The 22219-nt window shown below is 42.8% G+C and overlaps 1 protein-coding gene across 3 annotated transcripts in view; it reads right to left on the bottom strand.

The window, feature by feature from the left end:
* Positions 1–2146: 2146 nt before the first annotated feature.
* Positions 2147–22219, bottom strand: part of CADM3 (cell adhesion molecule 3) — a 310756-nt gene continuing 290683 nt past the window's right edge. For 2 of the 3 annotated variants that reach the window (XM_075283074.1, XM_075283075.1), the window contains 4 exons: positions 21320–21492; positions 8769–8789; positions 6129–6254; positions 2147–3610 (listed from right to left, as the gene is read on the bottom strand). In XM_075283074.1, the coding sequence (XP_075139175.1) occupies positions 3492–3610; positions 6129–6254; positions 8769–8789; positions 21320–21492 (439 nt within the window). In that variant the 3' untranslated portion in view covers positions 2147–3491. The remainder of the gene's footprint in view (positions 3611–6128; positions 6255–8768; positions 8790–21319; positions 21493–22219) is intronic. The other variant, XM_075283076.1, reaches the window with a different exon arrangement.

Here is a 22219-nt window from a genome sequence, read left to right on the forward strand (position 1 = left end):
ATAGCGATGAAGAAGAACCACTCTAGAACCTACTGTATGAAGATATGGACAAAATTGCATAGGACGTGTTCTATGGAGACCGCATCTTTACCGCTGATTCGCGACTGTACACTGAATCCTTTGTTGATAGGAAGTCCCATCAGCAACTAAAACCCATGAGTTATGGTTCCTGATCTGATTTATGTATACCAGTATATAACATATGTATAATATATGTATTTTATAGTATATAACAGTAAGTAGACTGATCTGGAAGCACCTGAATTACAACCATGCGGAACGACAAGACACACTGGACTGTTTCTATAGGGATAACCCAATCTTGTACACCCCACTACATAAAAAGTGGGGGATAGGGACTGGAAAAAGTAAAATATCAGACAAAATATCATACAGTGGAAGGAGTTTATTGGTTGTCACTCGTAAATTTAGGCTTGGTACTGGTTGGGTCAATGGCATTTCACCCAGACAACCAGTACCCTGCTCCGTACTCACGAAGACCAAGAACACCAGAACATCTAAAGGACAGTATCTCTGGTTTGGCTAATATCCCTAGTCATGTTTCATGGCTCTTTAATGGGTCAGACATTGATTTACAGAATAGCTCTCAAGCTCTGAAGAAGGAAACTTTTGCAAGCCCAGACGTCTATAGGCGACGCATCATGACTTTATACAACTTTACGAGTACATATGTTCATAGGCATGAGGTCTATAACCCCTTGGTAAGTTTTTCTAAGATCCATTACTATTCATCAAGATGTTCGACACGTAAGGAAGGTTGGGAGGTGACCACAACTGCCCTTACCATTTGATATACAATCTCACTTTCTTGGGTCCGACAATGGAGCTGGATTGGGTTTATTCTGAAAAGAATGTTGACTTTTTTTTTTTTTCTCAGTTTTTAATTAATTTTTATACAATTCCAGATAATGTGCCCTTTAGAAGTTGTTTTTGACAACTACATGGTCAGACATTAGGCTTAGAAACCTGATGGACACTTGAAGTCCATCCTGTAGACATCTCCAGTAACCTGTTTATAAGGACAAAATCCTTTATGTCTTTTGATACAATGACAAAATTGACCATATACATAGACAACTGAATCTGCTGATTTTGGTGACACATCCAGCTACCTTATAGAGGGTGTTCCAACTGTTCCCGAGAGATGAGAGAAAAAAATAATCGGACATGTTGAACATTGGCTGAACTCAGCCATAACTGACCACCTAATGTGTCCTGACTCTCCTCTGGCAAGGGGATAGAAGAATCTGGCAGAATCTGGTTTTCAATTTGCCCAATTCTTTGTTTCTGTGGGAGCTGATCAATTTCCAGAGATGTTTGACAGTCCACCAACTTGCCAGGACAGACTGAACTATCAGTTGGGTCATCTGACCACATGGTAGCATCACCTACTACCACCAGTTGCCCTCAAGGCTAAACCAAAATTGACTAAACCTCAAAAATAGGGTTGAGCCGATCTTGAGATTTCAGGATCGATTTTAAAATCCAATTTCTGGTCATTTTTCAGCCGATCACGATCGTGAAATCTCCTCTATCGCCGCTCGGAAACCAATCTTTTCTGATCCTCAACCCTAGTCAATGCTTCTCTATGGGAAAAGTCACTTTTAGGGTTGAGCCGATCTTGAGATTTCAGGATCGATTTTAAAATCCGATTTCCGATCATTTTTCAGCCGATCACGATCGTGAAATTTGCTCAATCACCGATCGGAAGCCGATCTTTTCCGATCCTCAACCCTAGTTAATGCTTCTCTATGGGAAAAGTCACTTTTAGGGTTGAGACGATCTTGAGATAACCTCCGACCTCGATCCCTCTGGAAGAGATTGGAATCAGAATTCCAATCGCGATAGGTGAAATTTACTTGATCACCGATTGGAATCCGATCTTTTCCGATCCCGATCGCTCAACCCCACTCAAAAACAACACGTTCCATCACTTTTTTGCCACGTTGTTCACTTTGCTAACCTTAAGCGATGTTGGTCATTGTCACTTTTTTGAGCGCTGAGAACATTACGACTCTCCGGACATAAGTAAATATACACATATACAAATATATATATTGAAAATCTGCGGCACCAATGCATAAATGACGTAAATAGTACAAAATGATGGACAATGCAACAATGACACAGCGAAAAAAAATAATTTATGCCAAGCCTGGTACATACATAGTATGACATATTACAGAGATTTATTGGTTAATATCGGTAACTCTGTCAAATGAATGACGCTGTAAGCTCTGTGAAAATGAAGTCCACATTTGTAAAACTATAAATCACCTGATGACGCATTCATGTGGTAAATATAATAGGTATGGTGCTTTATAAGAGAGTAAATACCACCTAGCCAATGGCAATAACTGGGTTGCAACCGGGATTCTATCATTGACCGTCAACCAATCAGACAGCTCCGAATGTATGACCACCTCTCTGCAATGGAGGCCTCTGATTGGTTTTCTCATTGGTTCCCATACCGTACCATACCATGCTGTTCCATTAAGACCTGGGGTAATGACATAAGACCGAAAACAATGTAAAACTTCATGACACTAAGCAAATAACACTGTGCCTTTTCATTAATTCTGTGCAAAACCGAGACCCTGATTAGCATAAGCCAACTCGGTTAGGGACACTGACCCGCCTCGAAACTGGGAAGTAGCTTGTGGGGGGCTCCCTCTTCTTATCCCATTTCCAGAATTCAACATCTTACTTTGTCGAGTGCCAAAAATATCACTTAACCTTCGCCCCCAACCAGAGCTAAGGGTGGCCACCGGCTACAAAAAAAAACGTTAACCATCCGAACCGTACCATTCTCCGAAAAACGGTTATAAGGAGTCGTAAATTATACAATTTTACAGGTCTTAAAATGGAAGCTTTAATTGTGGCACCTTATAAATGTCTCCCTATGTATTCCTGACGGATAACACTCCTTCCTAGAAAATATCTATCCTACCAGTTTAATTTACCCAGAAAATGAAAAAAAAAAAATTCAAAAAAAAATTCAAAAATTAAAATAAAAAAACACTTAATATTTTATATATACTTTCCCTGCCGCCCCTCCCCCCCGACATTCCAAAGTAAAAAAAATCAAAAGATAAAACTTTGTACACGCTGTAAATGAAAAATAAACCGAAAATATCTTAACTCACGATTATTATTTGTTAGAATAGTGCGTTCACCGAAGATATGTAGATTTAAGCAAGCAATTTTTATCTTTTTTAGGAGTTTTTAGTAATAACTTTTATACAAGTTTGTTTTTTTTTAGAAGCATAATCTCTCCGATCACTGTCCCTTTCTCTCCCGTCCCCTTCTTCTTGCTGTGAGCCCTGGTAAGAGAGAGAGAGGGGAGTCGTCCATGTCAGATATTCCAAACGTTGGTTTCAATTTGTTCTGCCGCTGTTGGTTTGTTTTTTGTTGTTAACTATGTGTTGATCTTGCTGCCGTTGTCACATTTTTTAGGAGGTTTGCGGAGCTTATATGAAATATTCCTTTTTGTCGTCAGACCCTCCTTGTCCACCCTCTGCGTTGATAATGGCGGTGTCTGCGTCGGGGGCGTCATCTGATCCCTTGGCTTCGTGGGTGAGATAGGTCCCTGAAAATGGACAAATAGACAAGACTGCAACATTACTGTTATCATCCTCACATCGTCCAAGTAGGGAAAGGGAGATAGAGTGTGTGCTCACTGGTGTCACTCACATCACTGATCTAGTACCATTTGGTTTTCGACCAGATCCTTACAGACCCCTCCGGCTTTGAATGGGTCCATTGGTTTTCCAACATGAAAGAACTAACATGAGAAGGAACGTAGCTCTACAATGAAGCTTGTTCTTGGAGCTATAACATTATGAGATGACAATTGACCTTCATATGTATATTATTGACTACAGGCCGCACAAGAGTTGCAGTCGTGTCCTTGAGCAAAAGGGGGCCCAAATCAAGAGACTGTTACTTAGGGGCATTGTCATGGCATATTGCTAGTTATGCCGGAGTGTTATGACGTAGAGGTCCAATCTCTAGGACCTCCCCCAATGATGACTGGGGTTTCTTTAGTATTTCACCTGTGCAATGGTGTTCCCAAAGCATCAGAGTTGGGCATGTAGGGTGGGCCCAAGAAGTCCCAGTCCAATTCTGACAACCGCCCATTGTGCAGGGAACTACAAGTTATTGGGACTATGCTTCAGGACCCTCGTCAGCAGATAGTTGTTAACATTGTGAAGGGTAGCCCAGAATGTGCCAAAAAAAAGCCATAATACCCTACCCTTGGACCTCTGTTTCTAGTGTCAATTCACCCATTCCATCCTAGGCAGGCACTCACTGTAGCCAATCACTGGCCAAAATGGTCACATGTTGGGTATGAGTAACATATTGCCACTACCCACCATGTTACCGCTGAGACCCGTGATTAGTCACAGCAGTCGTCTTAGCTGTTACACTTCCAGTCTATCCATTGTCTGCATGGGATGGACTGGCAGAAGTAACTTAGGAGTGGGGGAAAGTCTCTGGCCCCCTCATCTTTTCCAGTTTGCCTTGAAAACTCCTTTAAGTGTGTATGCCAAGTGAAGATCACAAACATGATATACAGTAATTCATGGTTTTCAAAGGGATTGTCCAGGCAAAAATTTAATTTTTTAAATAGGCAGTGGAGGTGAAAAAAAAAAATCATACTCATCTGTCCCCTGGTGCTCCGATGCCTCCCACGCGGTTTGGTCCTGCTGGTCTGTTGATGTCTTCCAGCCACACGTGACCACTGAGCCCAATCACAGGCCTCAGCAAAGGACACGTGACATCACTACCTGTGACATTCCAGCCAGCAAGGAATTTCACTTCATGAAGAGAGTAGGGTTGAGCGAAAAGATCGGAAAAGATCAGATTCCGATCCCGATCTTTTCCCGCGGGATCAAGGTCGGAGGTTATTTACCACAATGCTTGACTACTGGCCAATCATTGTTAGCTTTTTCTCACAATAATTGGCCAGTAGCCAAGCATTGTGGTAAATAACCTCCGACCTCGATCCCGCGGGAAAAGATCGGGATCGGAATCCGATCTTTTCGTTCAACCCTAGAAGAGAGCTGAGCAGCAGGACTGGAACGTGCTGGGAGGACATTGGAGCACCGGGAAGAGGTGGGCTTAATATTTTTTTTCACCTTCGCCTATTTAAAAAAAAGAAAAATTCCTGGACAACCTCTTTAATATCTTTTATTTTTTCCCAAGAGGTTAAAACAATATTATATCACTCTTATAATTTATGATTCTGTAACCTACAGGTTTTACATATTTTTGTAATTTTTTTCCTCATTTACTTGAAGTGTAGACATTCTAACATACTGAGGCAGATTTACTAATACTGTTTAAGTTTTAAGACAAAGTGAAAACTGAGTCTAGACAGTCTTAAACTACACCAGATTTATCACAGTGACTGACGCTTAAGAATATCTTTAGGTTAATGTCCCACGTTGCGGAAAAACAGCTTTTTTGTTTCAGATTTAAGTTCTGTTTTTAATAGGGATCCTACCATTAAAGCAACTTTTTTTCGAATTACCACATCGGAATAGCCTTAAGAAAGGCTATTCGTCTCCTACCTTTAGATGTGGTCTCCGTCGCGCCGTTCCTTAGACATGACGAAGAAAGAAGATGACAGACAAGGGGAGGAGGCAGATAAAGAAGAAGGACGCCCCCATTGCTGCCGAGACCTCATTAGCATACCGGTAAGTATCGGTATTTCTAAGGAACGGCGCGACGGAGACCACATCTAAAGGTAGGAGACGAATAGCCTTTCTTAAGGCTTATCCGACGTGGTAATTAGAAAAAAAGTTGCTTTAATGGTAGAATCCCTTTAAGCCAAAACCAAGAGTGGATTGAGCAGAAGGAATAAGTATAAGAGCTTCTTATATATTTTCCATTCCTTTTGTGGCCGCTCTTGGCTTTGGCTCAAAAAAAGGCAACAAAAAAAAAGCTGCATTTCCGCAACTTGGGGCCTGAGCCTTAGACATTACACCTCTCTCCGGAACTCTGGGGCATTTTCTTTAGTAAATCCACTCCACTGCATATAAAACACATACCGTGACTATCATGTGATAAATGTGCAGGAGAACCACTATGGTGGACCTTACCTTTGTGTCTGATCAGATAGCGTCCCAAAACAATAAGCAGACAGAAAAGCAGGAAGGCGATCACTGCTACCACTCCTCCAATAACAGCGTGGTCAATGCTTGACTGTGAGGGAATAGGGCTGGGGTCTGGTTGGGTCACAAGGTAAGAAGATAGTGGGAAGGATTGCAAAGGAGGATGACAGGAGAAGATAGGGAGAATTTGGGGGTGGGGGGGAGCAATGATATAAAAAGAAGAGGTAAACATTTTTAGATATTGTTAGGAGAACAATAGAGTCAGCAGAAATATGTAATATATGGAAAAAATTGCAAATAAAAACAATAGACGTTCTGTAGAAGGAGCAGCACAGTGGAAACGATAGGGAATACATGCAACGGAAAAAGAGAAATGTGCAAACACAATAGTAATAAGCTGAAGTGACTCTTAAGGGGCTTTCCAGGTGAATTTTTTTTTTAAAGGTCTGTTAGTGCTATTAAAGGGTTAATAAATGCTTCATATACCTTTAGCCGTGTTTTGAGTGATTTCTGGGTGACTCTGGGAGCTCCTGGCATCTTCTGCATTTGTTTACTTGGTTCTGCTTCCTTCTATGCAAGTCCCCCACTAGCTCCCTCTCACCTCACTCCCCTTTCCTCTCTCACTCCCCATCTTCCTCTCCCCCCGTCTCTCTAGCTATCCCGCCTACTACTAGTCCTTCCCAACTAACTCAGCCCAATCCTCCCCCCGCCCCCGACCCCATTATACTTACCTCTCTTTCTTCCAGGCTTCCTCCTATGGGATGGCGTATCCTTTTCTGATTCTCCCAGTGCGAACAATAGTCCCAGCACAGCTTTGTACTTGGCAGCCAATGATTCACCTCTACTGCGTAGGCATTGGCGCTACAGATTACAGAGTAGCACTGGAACTATTGCGTGCCGGCAGTCAGAAAAGAGGGAGGAGCCGTCCTGGAGGAGGAAGCCTGGAAGGAATAGAGGTAAGTATAATGGAGTGGATGAGGGGATGAGTTTTCGGAAACGGATCATCACCAGATAACCAGAAAATGTCCCTGGGGCAGTCACATGACCACTGTAGGGAAATGGGTACATATACATTCTTGATAAATTATGTAATTTAGAAGTAGGTGAGGGGAGGGTATATAGATTAGTGTAGGAATTAGCTTTTATCCTGGACAACCCCTTTAAAGACTTGGCAAACATTCTACCACTTTGAGAGACATGTTGTCTTGACCCATCCAGGACCCAGTTCTTGTGTGGGTCATCATGGCAACTTCTGCTTGAGCCTTAATGCAAGTGTGATCTATAAGAAGATTCCCTATGGATCTCCTGATCAGGAGGGGTAAGTATAACTATGGGGGTGCAGTGGGTACCTTGGCTACAAGAGGCTTTACAAGGAGCTCTGAGCTAAAGGAGAACTGTTAGCACATTGTAATGTTACAGTGCAAAGACGAAGCCAAGACCAGTATATAGCTCATGCATCAGATGGCCACATGCAGTGGAGTGTTCTGACCTATGGGACATCATTCAAGCCACAAGGGTTGGGAGACTACATGGACTGCTCAGTAGAATGGGCCCACCCAGAAGAATGTGGCTACCTTTAAAGGAGCTCTCCCTAAGTCACTGGGTGCTACATGACTATTCTCTATATCATAGTATCAGTTTTTCCAGTAATATTTCTCTAATTGATAAGTGTGTCCAAATTTACAGTAAATTCAGAAAAATCTGATTACTAATGCAGGTTACAAAAGGGAACATAAGGGCAGACCTGGGACTACAGGTAAGCTACAATGTCTATGGGGAATCTAAAGTAGTCTGAGACACACCCCTGCCTTAAGATTGCTTCAAGCTTTGGTGAGGCCTAAACTGGTTAATTTCAGAGCCATGTCAAAAGATTTAGTCTTAGCTAATCAAGCCTAACTGCACTTATAGAGGGATTGTTCAGGTTTATTAATTGATGACCTATTAAGATACTGTTGGTTGTCAACTGGGGATCTGTGGGGAGTCTGACATCCAGGCTCCCCGCAAATCGGCAGTCTATAACCGCCGCTTCCACTTCACCATGTGATGTCACAATCATTGGCCACATGGCCTGATCACAGCTCAGTTCTGTTCAGGTGAATGGGATTGATGATCTAAAATGTATGGCAATGTGCTTGGTTTTGTTTGTTTCTTATGAACGTTGCGGCCCTATCAAATGGCTGATTGGAATGGGTGTCGGGTGTCAGTCGATGACCTGTTGCATTGAACATTTCTGCTGATTCTGGATTAGGAGTCCAGTGGGCGGTCTCAGTGCTATCTCTGTAGGCACACTAGTACAATAAAGACAGTCAATCACCAAACTGGACCGCCCACTGGACTCCTAACCCTGAATCTTTTCCCACTAAACAATATAGCTACTCCTGCTCTATAATACGGTATACTGGACTATGTGACAGGTTCCCTTTAACAACTCCTCTTATCTTAGCTTACTGTACCGCTGTGATCGTATCGATCACGAGAGGAACGTTAGGGGTTTTCGGTTTTTAAGTGGAGAAATGCAAATAAAGCTTAACTTATAAGGAAGTCGAATACTTAGGCTACAGAAGAGAGCAGTCAGGTTTCATGCATAAGCTAAGAGTGAAGAGAGGGCACCTAAAAAGTAATGGATACCTTGATAAAATGTCTGAGATTCTGCAGGTGGGATGGGAGGTCAGTGTGGTTGACGTCACAGAACGGGCAGGATAATGGAGGTGACAAAATGGAGGAGGCATGGGGAGGGAAAAACGAGAGACGGTAAAATGACAAGCGGCAGACAATACATCGGTAGCAGCCATTAATAAAGCAAAGGTAACGCGTCACCAGACAACAAGCAGCGTTGACCTCTGACAACTCGTATTTGCATGCATTGACGCGGCACACCACGAACAATAGACTATAAAATAATCCGGCAGCCGCGGTACGGCCTATCGGTATAAGCAGACATTTTATAGCGCTGGCGATTATTATTATTATTATAACATACTTTATAATAATACATTTCCAATGACAGCCGTGCATAGCAGCGAAAGAACAAAAGGGCTGAAAAAAAATAAAAAATCTTGGACTCTAAATCATCCATTGTCACACAAATCGGACCCCTTGAACCACTCAAACAAAATGGCCGACCTCTTGTTCTCCTCAGAGTAGAGGTTGCTATGGTGACGACAACAGCAAAGCCATTTTCTAGGTCTTTGTTCTAGACCCTGACAAAAGCTTCAAAGGCTGCGCAAAGTAGATATAGCGCGCGGTGCGGCTCACTTTATTTTTTGTCATTTCTTTTTGATCTCCACTTCTCCCTGTAGTTGACAAACAAGAAGGAACCTGACAATGGATCTGGCAACGGCCAAGACTCTCTAGCGTCATAGGAGTTAACAATACAAGTCTTCCGCCTATACGAGAATGGGGAATCGGCATAACACATGGCTTCTGAATAAGTGCATTCAATTACATAAGGAATTCGCAATTTTTTTTTCAGGTTGGCGGTTATAAATAGAAAGAAATATATTTCCCGCCCACGTAATCCATGTATTTGTGCTCTGTAGGAAGCCAGAAAAGCTGATAAGACTCATGAACATTTTACATGGAAGCTGTGAAGTTTACGGAATTGCTGAGTAAATATGGGCCATTGTTAAACCGCTGCGAGGAAAAGCGGAAGAGGAACGGCGAGGCTTCAGTGTTTATGGACATACTGTGCCGTGCCGAACTGAAATACTGCTCATATAATCATCAAGCCAGTTATTCCGCATGGGAAGAGGGGGGGTCCTAGGCTATTCACTTACTAAATAGATTCGGCAAATGATTTCCTTCAGTGAATGTCTTACCCACTGAGCGTTGCCTCGGAAAATGCAAAGACTGGATTAGAGATAACGTGGAGTACTAAAGAGCGTATTATCCTTACGGTAGAAGGATGACTGTTCTCTCATTTTATCTAAAGTTTATACATCTGCTTGCATAGTAGATAAGGATGGATGAAGACAAAGGTCCGTCAAGTCCAACCTATAACCCTACAGTGATGATCCAGTGGTTGGCCCACCACTAGAAGGAATCTTGCTCATGGTCATCTCGGTCCTTGACACCACATGGTTTTAGAAAGATTTCATTGCAAGATATATTAAAATCAACCAGATTTCAAGAGATTACTGTAGATGTACTCGAGTAGACCTATATCGTCTTGGGCCAAGAAGTCAACCAGCGCATGGTCAACCACGTTAGAAGGTGACTACTTAACTATAGGTGGATAAATAGGCACTCTTTTATTGAAAGTGTATTGACTTGAGTCTCCATGGATGGTATGGAAGATATATTTCTTGCTCATAGAAATCCTACTCTGTGAACCTCCAGGCACTACTGGCCTAGAGGGATTGTTTCATTGGGTCAAAATCAAGAACTTCTGATCATCAGACATAATCCACATCTTATAGGACCTAGTTCTTGGACCACAATATCATGGACAACCACTCTGAGATAACTTTAACTACAGAAGGATAACTCAGTATGCATTTATCTCAGAGGTATATATTTATAGTAGTTGGCCCACCACATGGAGATTTCTTGCTCATGGACATCTCAGTCCTTAGATGTTTTGTCACATCACACGGTTTTAGAAGTATTTCATTCCAAGATCCAAAATCGACTTTATTTCACAAATTTAAATGCATTTCATATCTTCGGATATAGGAAATAAGTCTTGGACTAAAAAATCAACGAGTGCAAGGCCAACCATGTTAGGTGATAGCTTTGCGTTTATACTACCTTTATAGACTTTGCCCTGAGTCTTAAAGAGTTCTTTCCATCTTGGCAAACCACTGCTAAGATGGGAGCAACATCCAAGTCCCAACCTCAGGTTGGAACTTAGGGGAACAGCCAAGTGGCGTAGCTCTATGCTCTTCTCGTACTTATCCCATAAACAGGATCTACAGAAAAAGAGAAGAACATTCAGCTACACCATTTCAGAAATGGTGTGTTACACTGTTTTTGTGGCTCCCATTTAACTCTATGGGATGTAGAGGAACACCCTACTAACTTGTTTCTGGTGGATGAGACATGTGAACAGCTATCCTTGTCTCGAGAGACACTTTCCAAGAAGCGTTGACCATTTAAGGGTAATCCGTCAGGGCGATCTAGGACACTAAACCACACACAGGTTCTTATGAACCAGTGGTCTAATATCCCAATTGTAAATATGTAAAGAAAAATCCCAACCTTTTACCCCAACTTACAGATGAATCCGATGACTCTTATCGACCTCATCTCTGTTTGGTTTTCATTTCTGAAAATGAGGACATTCCTTAAAACTAGACGAATATCTGCTTCGGCTTCCTTTACTATGTTCGTTTTTGGCTTCACTGTAGAGGGTTAAACCAGAATGGCTATAAATTCTAGCATAATAACTAACGCAATCCTTTCCCATTAAAAAGCCATTTTCCTATGGCGCCCTCCCTTACATTTCTGGCATTGATTTTCTGGAGGGGGCAGAAATAACTCTTTAAATTAAACAATTGTTGGACAAATTAAATTCTGAAAGCACTCGCAGGGAAGTGCTATTAATCGATGCCAACTTCTTGCTGTTTAATACACAAACGTATTCAAAGAAAAGAGGTTTTATTCTCTTGATTAGCAGCGAAACGGGAAACCGAGCCGGAGGAAATTGATTAGGTCCGTATGATGATCGTTGCGCTGTTTGTAATTAGAAGAATCAGGGAGATAGGACGGAGGAGCCCGGGTCTGATCTAATGGGATTTTTGTTTTGGTTTGATAACCCAAATGGGTTCCTTTATCAAGCCAAAACACAACGGGAAAGCAGTCATACACGTAATATTGGCTGGAGATTTTGGGCTGGAAATCTAGCGGCGTCTACGCGTTTGTTTGATTAAAGACGGTGTTAGTTCATGACATCTCAGGCCCAGTACAAGGGAAGGAATGAAAAATGGAACCTAATTAGAAATAATTTGTTATATTACCCAATTACAAGCCACATTAACCACCATGTCTATGGTCTTTATAGTTTGTTTTACTGATCTCTAAATTCGTTCTTTTAATTACAGTAATCCTTAAGGCTCTGATTGGCTATATTATCTATATAGCGCTATCTCTATACAGCTCTATGTCGCGTGCTTTATTTCCTGTATAGTCTAGGTCAATACTTAAGATCTATTTGACTTCTCAACTCCTCATACTGTAGTTTAGATTGATATTTACTTTTGGGCACTCCTTAAAGGGGTTGTCCCATCACCAGAATCCTATCTATACTGCTAGTTTATGTGGATTTAAGACTTTTCCTAAATGCATTGCTTTATCAAAACTGCTTTGTTTGGCCGCTATCTTAATTTATTAACTTCATTGTTTACACTCCGTTTCTATGGTGCATGGGATTATCTGCTCATTTGTCATGTGATGTAGCTGCCTGCTCTCAGGGGGGAGGGAGGGGTTTGGAGCAGCTCTGAGCTGTTTGTGTCTGATAAGTAGCGGAGCTTCTCAGATAGGGGAGGTGAGAGCTCTGGGATTTCTGAGCTCTTATCAGTCGGTTTAATTGAATTTGGCTGATAAGGGCTGAGATAGGGAGTCCACTTACCTCTGTATGTAATGCAAACTGACTCAAATCCAGCTCTGCTACATCAGCTTCACACTGTGGTAATTCATTTACAACCAATCCCATGCAAGTGAAACCCTGCCCACCAATGTGCCGAGAAAAGCAGGAAGTGAAGACAGCACAACAGCCTGCAGATTAGTGAACAAGCGTCATGGGAATACCCCTTTAAAGGCAACCTGTTATGGAAATTTGGGATACTAAGCCACCTACAGATGGTTTAATGCACTAAATAACCCTATTCGAAAGCTTCAGTAGCCAAGATATACTCCCGGAATGTGTATGGTTCTTCGCCGAACATTGAGCAGTACACCTCAGCTTCACGAAACATGCGCCATGAAGCCAAGACGTACTTCACTAGTTTCACTGAAGAGATAAGCAAGATGAGCAACAGATATGGTCCAAATAGACTCATCGCACTTATCTCTAAGTAAAGTAGGTATAAAAGTTTTGTATTTTTTTTGTAATGTGTCCAAAGAGTTAGAGTTACGGTATTAGGGACACTAAGCCAGTGTTGGACTGGGCCAACAGAGCACCAGAGGATCCTCCATTGGGCCCAGGCCCCAACACAATAATGGTCCAACAGAAGACACCCAAATATGAAGCGTACTATGGTCTACAGGGTGGTCCAAAGGTATGGAGACACCTGAATAAATGGAAAATGGTGGTTGTGAATGTAGCATTTTGCTAAGGAGAAGGGGGGGGGATCTGTGTGGGGATGTGTGCATTGGGACAGCCATTTTGAACGTTGACATCCTGGAACCAAGTTGATTCTTTCAAATGGGAAAAGGTTCTTGTGACATATGTATCTTATACACACACATATATAACTCTACAATATGCCAAACACAGCACGGCATTCCCAACCACCATTTTCCATTTATTCAGGTGTCTCCATATCTCTGAACCATCTCAGTGAGTTCACCATACCTTTGGACCACCCAGTATATCCTAGGGGTCGATGGATAGTGAGCCGCTGAATCATATTATCAGGTGGGCCCAAGGAACCTTAGGTGGACACTCTACTAAGCCACTGGTCCATAAGTACATGTGGGTCGTTTACTTGCCCCAAATGGCACTGACAGGAACCTTTTAAAAGACAATGTCAATGTAACTGTAAAGATTTGTCGTTTGCTCATGACTTTTATAAAGTTATACGCATTAGATAGAATCAGTGGATGGCTGAACAACCAGTAAAGGGACTGTCGTCTGGTGAACGACTGTTCTAGTCCATTACTGTCCATGACAGAATGCTGAATGGACATGGGACAGAAAACAGAGAAACTGTTTGTGGTTGAAGATCTTTTGTAAGACCATAAAATAATTTTGTCTGTTTGATAAAAAAAATTCACACCCGACCAACTTCGTACCACACAATGTCGGCGTGTCATCAGTAAGGTAATACAGTTGGAAAATTTCCCCTGGTGATCATTTATTATGGATGATGTCATAATTTTTATCCCTTTCAGTTTTATGTGTATCAGCATCTTGAAACGCTTCGTGCAGCTTCTGGGTGGTGGTACATGTAGCGTGACTAGACATTCTTATCTAGAGCTCAGCACAACCTCGCTTTGCTTCCAAGATTAGGGTTGTGTTTACGGTTAACATTGGTCAGCAGTTGGATTGGGGACCAGCTGGGAATAGCAGATGTTAAAGTGGATTTCCTTAAGATAGGCCTTCAATATACGGTTAGTGGGGTGCGACACCCAAGTCTCCTGTCAATCAGCTGAAGAGGAGGAGGCACTCACGAACGCTGTGGCCTCTTGCCTGTGCCGATGGCATCACGTTCATTGATCAAATAATGAATCAAATGAATGGAGCTGAGTTACAATACCAAGCACAGTCCATACACAATATGTATGGACTGTGATGCTTGGTGTTCAATGAAGAGGCCTTGGAGCTCATCCAGTGGAAGCCATTGTTGGTTGTGACTTCAACCGATTTCTACAAGAAAGGGCACCTCGCTTCCCCTTGTCTTTTGATCCCCAGATTTTCTGATCTCCGAGTCTGTACTTAAGCTCTCCTTTCATGGCTATGGAACTATCTGTGCATCTAAAAAATGGGCAAAAATCTTACACAAGCATTGCAGTCCCTTTGTTTTAACGAGAGGAAGATTCACATGGTGCAGACTCCTGCGATCACATATTTGGGTGGGGGGAACAAATATAAGGGTAAGTTCACACGGGGGTATCTGAGGCCGTATCTGGCTCAATATCCTGACCAAAAAGATGACTCCCATTCAAATTAATGGGAGTCGGTCAGTTCTTTTTCCCGGGAACCGTTTTGTTCCGGCTCCTGGAAAAAAGAAGCGACATGCTCATTCTTTCAGGCAGATTCGCCTCGCGACACCGCCTGAAGACACTCCCTCCCCATTAGGCCCATTCATTTGGGCCTAATCCGGAGCGTAGTGCGCGACTGGACCGGCACCCAGTCACAGCTTCCCATATTTTGGTCCGGAACCTGCGGCGGCCTCCGCCTCAGGTTCCGGAATAAAGAAAACCCGTGTGAACTTACCCTAAGATGTCCAAAGTCAATAAAAAAAAAAAAACCCATCCCATGACATTGACCAAGCCATTAGAAATACAGATGTAGCAGAGTTGACCTCAGCACCTAACGCTGTCCCACAATAGACGTCTGATCATTATTCGGGCTCTGGTCCTCTTCCCGACGTGTTATTTCCTCCAGCCATTGTGCTGTTCTCTAAAAAGTATTAAAAGGTATAAATTTCCGCCGCACTAACTGCTTTAGATGTAAAAATGGATTTATCTTTACGAGCATTGATAAACAAATGACAATATGAGAACACATTGCGGTGAGTAGACTTCGGCGCTACGTCTTGTGTGAAAGGAATTCATGTCGCTACTTTATTTTTTTCCACAAAAACACAATTATTCGTACATTGGTGATATATTGCAAAACTCAGACAATCTTATTATTTTCTCGTAATGGCTGTATTTTTTTGTTGCCATTATGCTGCTCTTTTTCTGCAGTTGCATTTAATATTCTATATAGGGACACTCACCAACTTATCTCCATTTGCCATACAGCTCAAAGCAATCCTTTCTTCTCCATGTGCAGTCATTTGAAGATGTGGCCAAGCCGTCTTCAGGATGACTCCTGTCCTTAAAGGGAGTCTGTCACCGGAACCCAGCTTATCAACCCAGCCCAACGGATAGATCGGTTAGGGTCACCTGAATCAAACAATGATTTTCCATTGTGTACCGGAGCCTCTGTTGTCGAAATATTGCTGGTTTTGTCAATATGCAAATGAGCTTTTCGGAGAAATGAGGGCATTGCTGTTTGACAAAAATAGCAAGAGCTCGGCAACAGAGGCTCCGATTCACAAGGGGAAAAGACTGTCTGATCCAGGTGACCTTAACCTATCTATCTGTGAGGCTGGGTTGATAGTCTGGGGTCTGGTGACAGACTCCCTTTAAAAACGCATTCTGGTAATTGAAGGTTATTTCATATTTACCGGATAGGGAAAACTGTCTGAACAGATCCAGATGCTAGGTTGAAGAAAGTCCATAGAGATGAATAGAGCAGTATTGTGCATGTGCACCCTTACATCTAATTTATAATGGTGCATGAGGAGTCCCCCCCAACCGAATACCGAACGCAACTGCAAGCAACATGCTAGTGAAAGCACACGGACCTCATAGACTATAATGGGGTCCGTGTGCTTGCCGCCAGATCTCCACAGGGATCATGCGGACAGGAAAGTAGTTCACAATCTACTTTCCTGTCCGCATGATTCGTGCGGGCAGCACACGGACCCCATTATAGTCTATGGGGTCCGTGTGCTTTCACTGCACACCGCTTGCAGTTGCGTTTGGTACTCAATTCGGGGGGTTCTCATACAGACTCCTTGAACAGAATACTGAACACAGAACTAGTAATTCTAGTTGGCTGCCGTGAAAAAAGGACGTCTTCCAAGATTATGACTCTATCTCTCACACATCCCCGAATGTGGTAGAAAGGGGAGTGAGAGAAATAGCCAAAAGGGTGAGAAAACATACAAGACTTGTGGCACGTATGGAATCTTTTTCAGACTGACATTCACAGTAAACTGTTTATTTATACCATGAGACGTTACAATTCAAACTAGGTTTCATCCAATGTGAATGGTGCCTTTGGTGACTTCACTTCCAATCAGTATTGAATAAAATACAATTTATTTATTTTTCTTACCTTTATATAGTGGCATCATGTTCTGCAGACATTGTCGGTCACTATCCAATCTAGGACTCATAATTACAGATGAGCGAGTAGTACTCGATCGAGTAGGTATTCGATCGAATACCACTCACTGTTCGAATGTAAAAGTTCGATGCAGAACCAGCATTGATTGGCAGAATGCTATACAGTCGGCCAATCAACGCTGGTTCTTCTCCTACCTTTAGAAGTCTTCTCCGTGCAGCTTCCCCGAGGTGTCTTCCGGCTCTTCATTCACTCTGCCAGGCATCGGGCCTGAGCAGAGCCGACTGCGCATGTCTGCTTGTAGTGCGGGCATGCGCAGTCGGCTCTGCCCAGGCCCGATGCCTGGCAGAGTGAATTCAGAGCCGGAAGATGCCGCAGGGAAGCTGCACGGAGAAGACTTCTCGGAGGATCCAGCCCGACCCTCACTCGTGGACTTGGTAAGTATAATTTGATCGAACATTGCCTACCCCTGAAACGAGCATTTTCCCCCCATAGACTATAATAGGGTTCGATATTCGATTTGAGTAGTCAAATATTGAGGGGCTACTCGTAACGAATATCGAACCTCGAACATTTTACTCTTCGCTCATCTCTACTCATAATCTCAATTCCCTATTAGTATGTCTTTAGATGGGAGGAACCCAAAGAACCCAAAAGAAACCCACACAGATGTTGTCCTTGGCGTTGCAGCCTCTGGGCACTGGAAGGTTCAGCTCTGCTGTGGTTCCCTGGAAGACTTGCTAAGCAGTGGACGGAACTACAAGAGTTCCCTGTCCACTAGCAGCTTTCAGCACTGGAGGATGATACAACAGCTGATCTGTGCAGGGTATGGTGTTGGACCCACGCAGATCATATACTGTGGTTAGATCATCAGTATGAAAACTTGATTTGGAACTGCAAAACCCCTTTAATGTATGCACGCAATTCTGTTTGGAAGTGATGCCATAATAGGCACCATTCTCATTGGATGAGTTGGAATTGTAACACCTGATACCTCTTAGGTTTTAGGGAACTGCAGTGCTGCATGCAACCCCCTCCGCTAGCAGCTTCCGTTCCCCACATCTCCTCATCATTGCGGGGTCTAGGCGTCAAACCATGACAGATCCCACACTGATGACCTATCATCACTATAAAGATTTGATTTAGGTCCGGAAACCCCATATAAACACATAGCATGCCACATATAGCACTTTTTGAACCGAGTAACTATTTCTTGCCATCCTGGGGTCAGGGGGACATCTGGAATCCATTAGCCACTGTTCTACACAGTACTTATTTTATTTAACCCTCGGTGCGCTGAACAGATTACGATCTCATTTGTGTACAGCAACATCCAATTATTGAACAGATTAAAATGATAAACACCATCTATTCCTGGAGTCAAATATTGAATCCGAGCTTGACATATTCCCTGCTAATTAACACGTGCAATTAAATAATTATTTAATAAGCTGGTGTTTAATGTCTCCATCTGAGCTACGACACTTTGCAGAAATATTTCTTCCTGATCTTTCGGTAACCTCGTATGATAAGACTGTTTGTAAACTTATGAATATTCAGGGAGATTGCTCATTCAGGCTCCCTATCTTTTGATGCTTTGTTTGGCTAACGATGGCAGTATAATTAGTTTAAAAGAGATAATGAGAAAGAATGATAATTACCAGGCAACATTAGAATTAAACGGATCAGGAGAAATTAGAACTGGCTTCATCCTACTGGAGGATACAAATGACTGAAAGCGTACTTTACAAAAAATGCTGATTTTTTGGATTCGGTTGTGTCAATCTGGGAATCGTGAAGGAGGGGAGCTCGGAGTGGAACGTCTATTTCTTCAGGGTTCGGCCCGCCAACTAGAGTCTTGTTTTTTGGGTATCGGATCTTTTAGACAATGGAAGAAAGCTGATGAAAATCGGTAGCGGGAAGAAGGACGGCGAGAGGAGGAGGGAAGAGAGATAAATAGAGAGAGAGAACTGGCCAGGAGATAAAGGACAGACTGGGAATAGAGCGTTGCATAACTGAGAAGGTCCGACCTTGTACCTGTGATAAGACTCTGAAGCAGAAAGCGACCAGGGATTAAGCGATTGTCTGGGATCTGTCGCTACACGGATTTTATCCTGTCCTGTTGTATTCTTATTTTAATGTTTCTCCCCCCTCGTCGGTGCCAGAGAGAATGGCGGAGGGTTAGCCTTTATTTTGTCTGAGAGCTAAGGAAAATTTGAAGTCTTTTCAGCCGAGAGTGAAGTGAAAAGACTCTTTTCATGGGGGATAGAAGCAGAAAGGCAAGGTTAGACAGATGATCATCGATTATCATCATAAGGGCTTGAATGACAGCTGGTGAGGCATTGCAGGAACATCTACATTGTGATTCCGGCCACAGAAGTAATCCTTACCTGTATACTACGGAGGAACCTCTGGAGAACCCATCACTACGCTACAGATGACAGCTGTTATTGTTTCTACTGTCCGGAGAACATCTAGTGCTACACTGTCCTGGGGCTTCATAATGTTCTTATAGGACTAAAGCTGGACATACACTTTAGATAGCTGTCAAATAAACTATTCATCACCCAACAGTATATATAGACTCTGCTGACCGTGTGTTTTCAATAGGAAGAGATGACCAGACACCTCTGGTGGCTTATCAGTCCTGAGAACAAAGAGGACCTTTCACCACCTCCACCAAATCCAGATATTTGCACCATTTAATAGGTATTGTTCCACCAATTCCAACAAGTGCTATTAGTTTTGGTCCCTTTATATTATCAAGTGGGTGGTGGCAGGCAGGAGCAGGTCTGCCACCACCCATCCTGATTCTGACCACTCCCCCTTGCCTGCCTGACACCGCCCACCTGATTACATATCAGGCAACAAAATTAACAGCACCAATTGTTCAGGAATGGTGGGAGTTAGGGAAGAAATTCCAAGTGTGCCAGAATCAATGATGCACCTATTAACTGAGCTTGACTTATCAGAGGTGGTGAAAGGTCCTCTTTACCAGATTTTAAGAACTGGGGTTGGTGGAAGTTGCGAAATATCCTTTTTAAGGCTGTATATATTTGATCTGGCAAGAATCAGGTCCTGTATAGAACGCATGAAAGAAATAACTTCTGCGAAGTATCACAACCCTTCACTACTCTATCCAACTGGTGGAACAGTAATGTTCAAGGATTGGTAGATGTCCCTTTGTAGACCAAAGTGAATGTGCACCTTTAGTAATGGTGAGATATTGGCTTACTAGATATAACATTCAGAAGGCCTTCAATCCAAATTAATGGTCAACATATCTGAGGGGCTTGGGGAAAGAACCTTGAACAAAGGATTTCTAGCACTTGAAGAAGATCAAACTTACAATATACATCTCAGATACTTATTGACATATCATTTCTATAGCTCAAAAGAGCGAGAACCTGTCGTTTTAATGGCCTTTTGGGTGTGAATGTTGGCCATACAAGGTTCTTTAGAAGGTTCATGAAGTCAAGAAACCTCCGCGTCTTCTAGAAGACTACTCACATTTTGGAATAGAACATAAATTGTGTCTTTTTTTGGAGCCATCTTCCAAATACTCAAGCAGAACGAAGCTCGATATGATGTTATTTAGCCATGTTGTTGATGTCTAGGTTGCCCTGTAGACATGTTCATCTTGCAAAATTGACTGTACAATAAAGGCTAAAGCTAGACTCTAGGTCATTTGGCTATTTCTGCCAGCTGAGTGTGCATGTGTTCTTAGTTAGGAGAGGGAACAGTGCTGAGGCTAGAAAATTCTGGTGTTGAGTTATCTCCCTTGAGGATCAGACATATGGCACTGAAGAACACCACCACCCACTTTAGATGGTCGTCTGGACTCACCAATATCAGGGAGTTTGGCAAACATCCATCCAATGGACATATCCATCGTACCCCTTACACTCAGTGGTGGTAGCTATTTTTTTGGGAGATGAAGTGTAGCCTGAGCTACGTGACATACTCTTTCCAAACCAACTTTATATATAGGTTAAAATTCGAAGAAAACAATACACCGATGTAGCAATCGCCATGCGTGCCACGACAGACTGTGATATTTGCCCAGTGTGTCCTGTTAGCCATGTATGTGGCTAACATTATACTTTGATTCCTGGCCAGTCCATTCATAGTGACATCATGTCACACAATCTTGGTGTCAAGTGTGTCCATCTTTATATTTGTCTATCATCTTGATGGTAGACGTTTGGAAAATAAATCCTTTCTGTGGCTTAATATCTTCCACAGCAACAGATTACGACCATGTATGACGTTACAAAGCCTGTTGACATGCAGCCACATAGGATAAGCAATGCACATATAGATGAGGAGATAAATAATAAAATACGGGACATGCATAGGGTGTCTATGCGGCAGGTTAAACTAAAGTTGCTCTTACCATTGACGTCCAGTTTGTATTCTGCCGTATATTCCCCCAGCAGGTTTGATACCTGGCACATGTAGGTGCCGCTGTCACTTTTGTTGAGGTTCTGGAATACCAGGCTGTTGTGGTCAGTGACTGCTGTCGCTGGCAGCTCGCCGTTCTTCCGTAGCCAGTTGTATTTCATTGGTCTGAAAAAGGATAAAGGAGTTAAGTGTTACCGCACGTGATGGCCATTACACCTTAGTGGAGGTGTCGGAGTCTAACACTCTGAAATCAAATTGTACCCTTACAGTCTTATATTCTTGTCGGTAGTCATACTGATACTTTTCGATGGAAGATTGCAGCTTTACAGAGTAAACATAGATCATAAACCAGCTGTGAATGGGAAGAAATGTACCGGCAGTGGTTCCTTACAGCTTCTTCATGCCCAGTCCTTAGTGGTGGCGCCACCTATAGCAACATGAACTATCCTATATATTTCCTACAACTGGATATCATCACTTTGTATCACTGTTGAGCGAAGAAGAGCTACTCAAATATAGCCATATTGGGGGGTCTACATGTAAGGTCAGCTCCAGCTCCCTCCGCAGTAGGTCATCATGGGCGCTGACACCTAGGACCCCCAAGGATCAGTTGTATGAAGTGGTAGCTGCCTCTGGCCCACTTCCACTTCACAGGTCATGTGACATCACATTCAATGGTTACATGGTCTACGAGCTGCTCAGTCCCTTTCAAGTGAATGGTGCTGAGGTGCAATACCAAGCAGGGCCACTATACAATGTGTGGTGCTGTGCTTGCTTTTGTCAGAAGAAGCGGCAATGCTCATCTGAATGCTGTAGCCTCGGCCAGGGCCCCCGGGTGTTGGATCTCCACAAAACTTAATTTGATGATAGGTCACCAATTTATAAACCCAGG

The sequence above is a fragment of the Leptodactylus fuscus genome, chromosome 7, assembly GCF_031893055.1.
Source record: "Leptodactylus fuscus isolate aLepFus1 chromosome 7, aLepFus1.hap2, whole genome shotgun sequence".
NCBI classification, from domain to species: Eukaryota; Metazoa; Chordata; class Amphibia; order Anura; family Leptodactylidae; genus Leptodactylus; species Leptodactylus fuscus.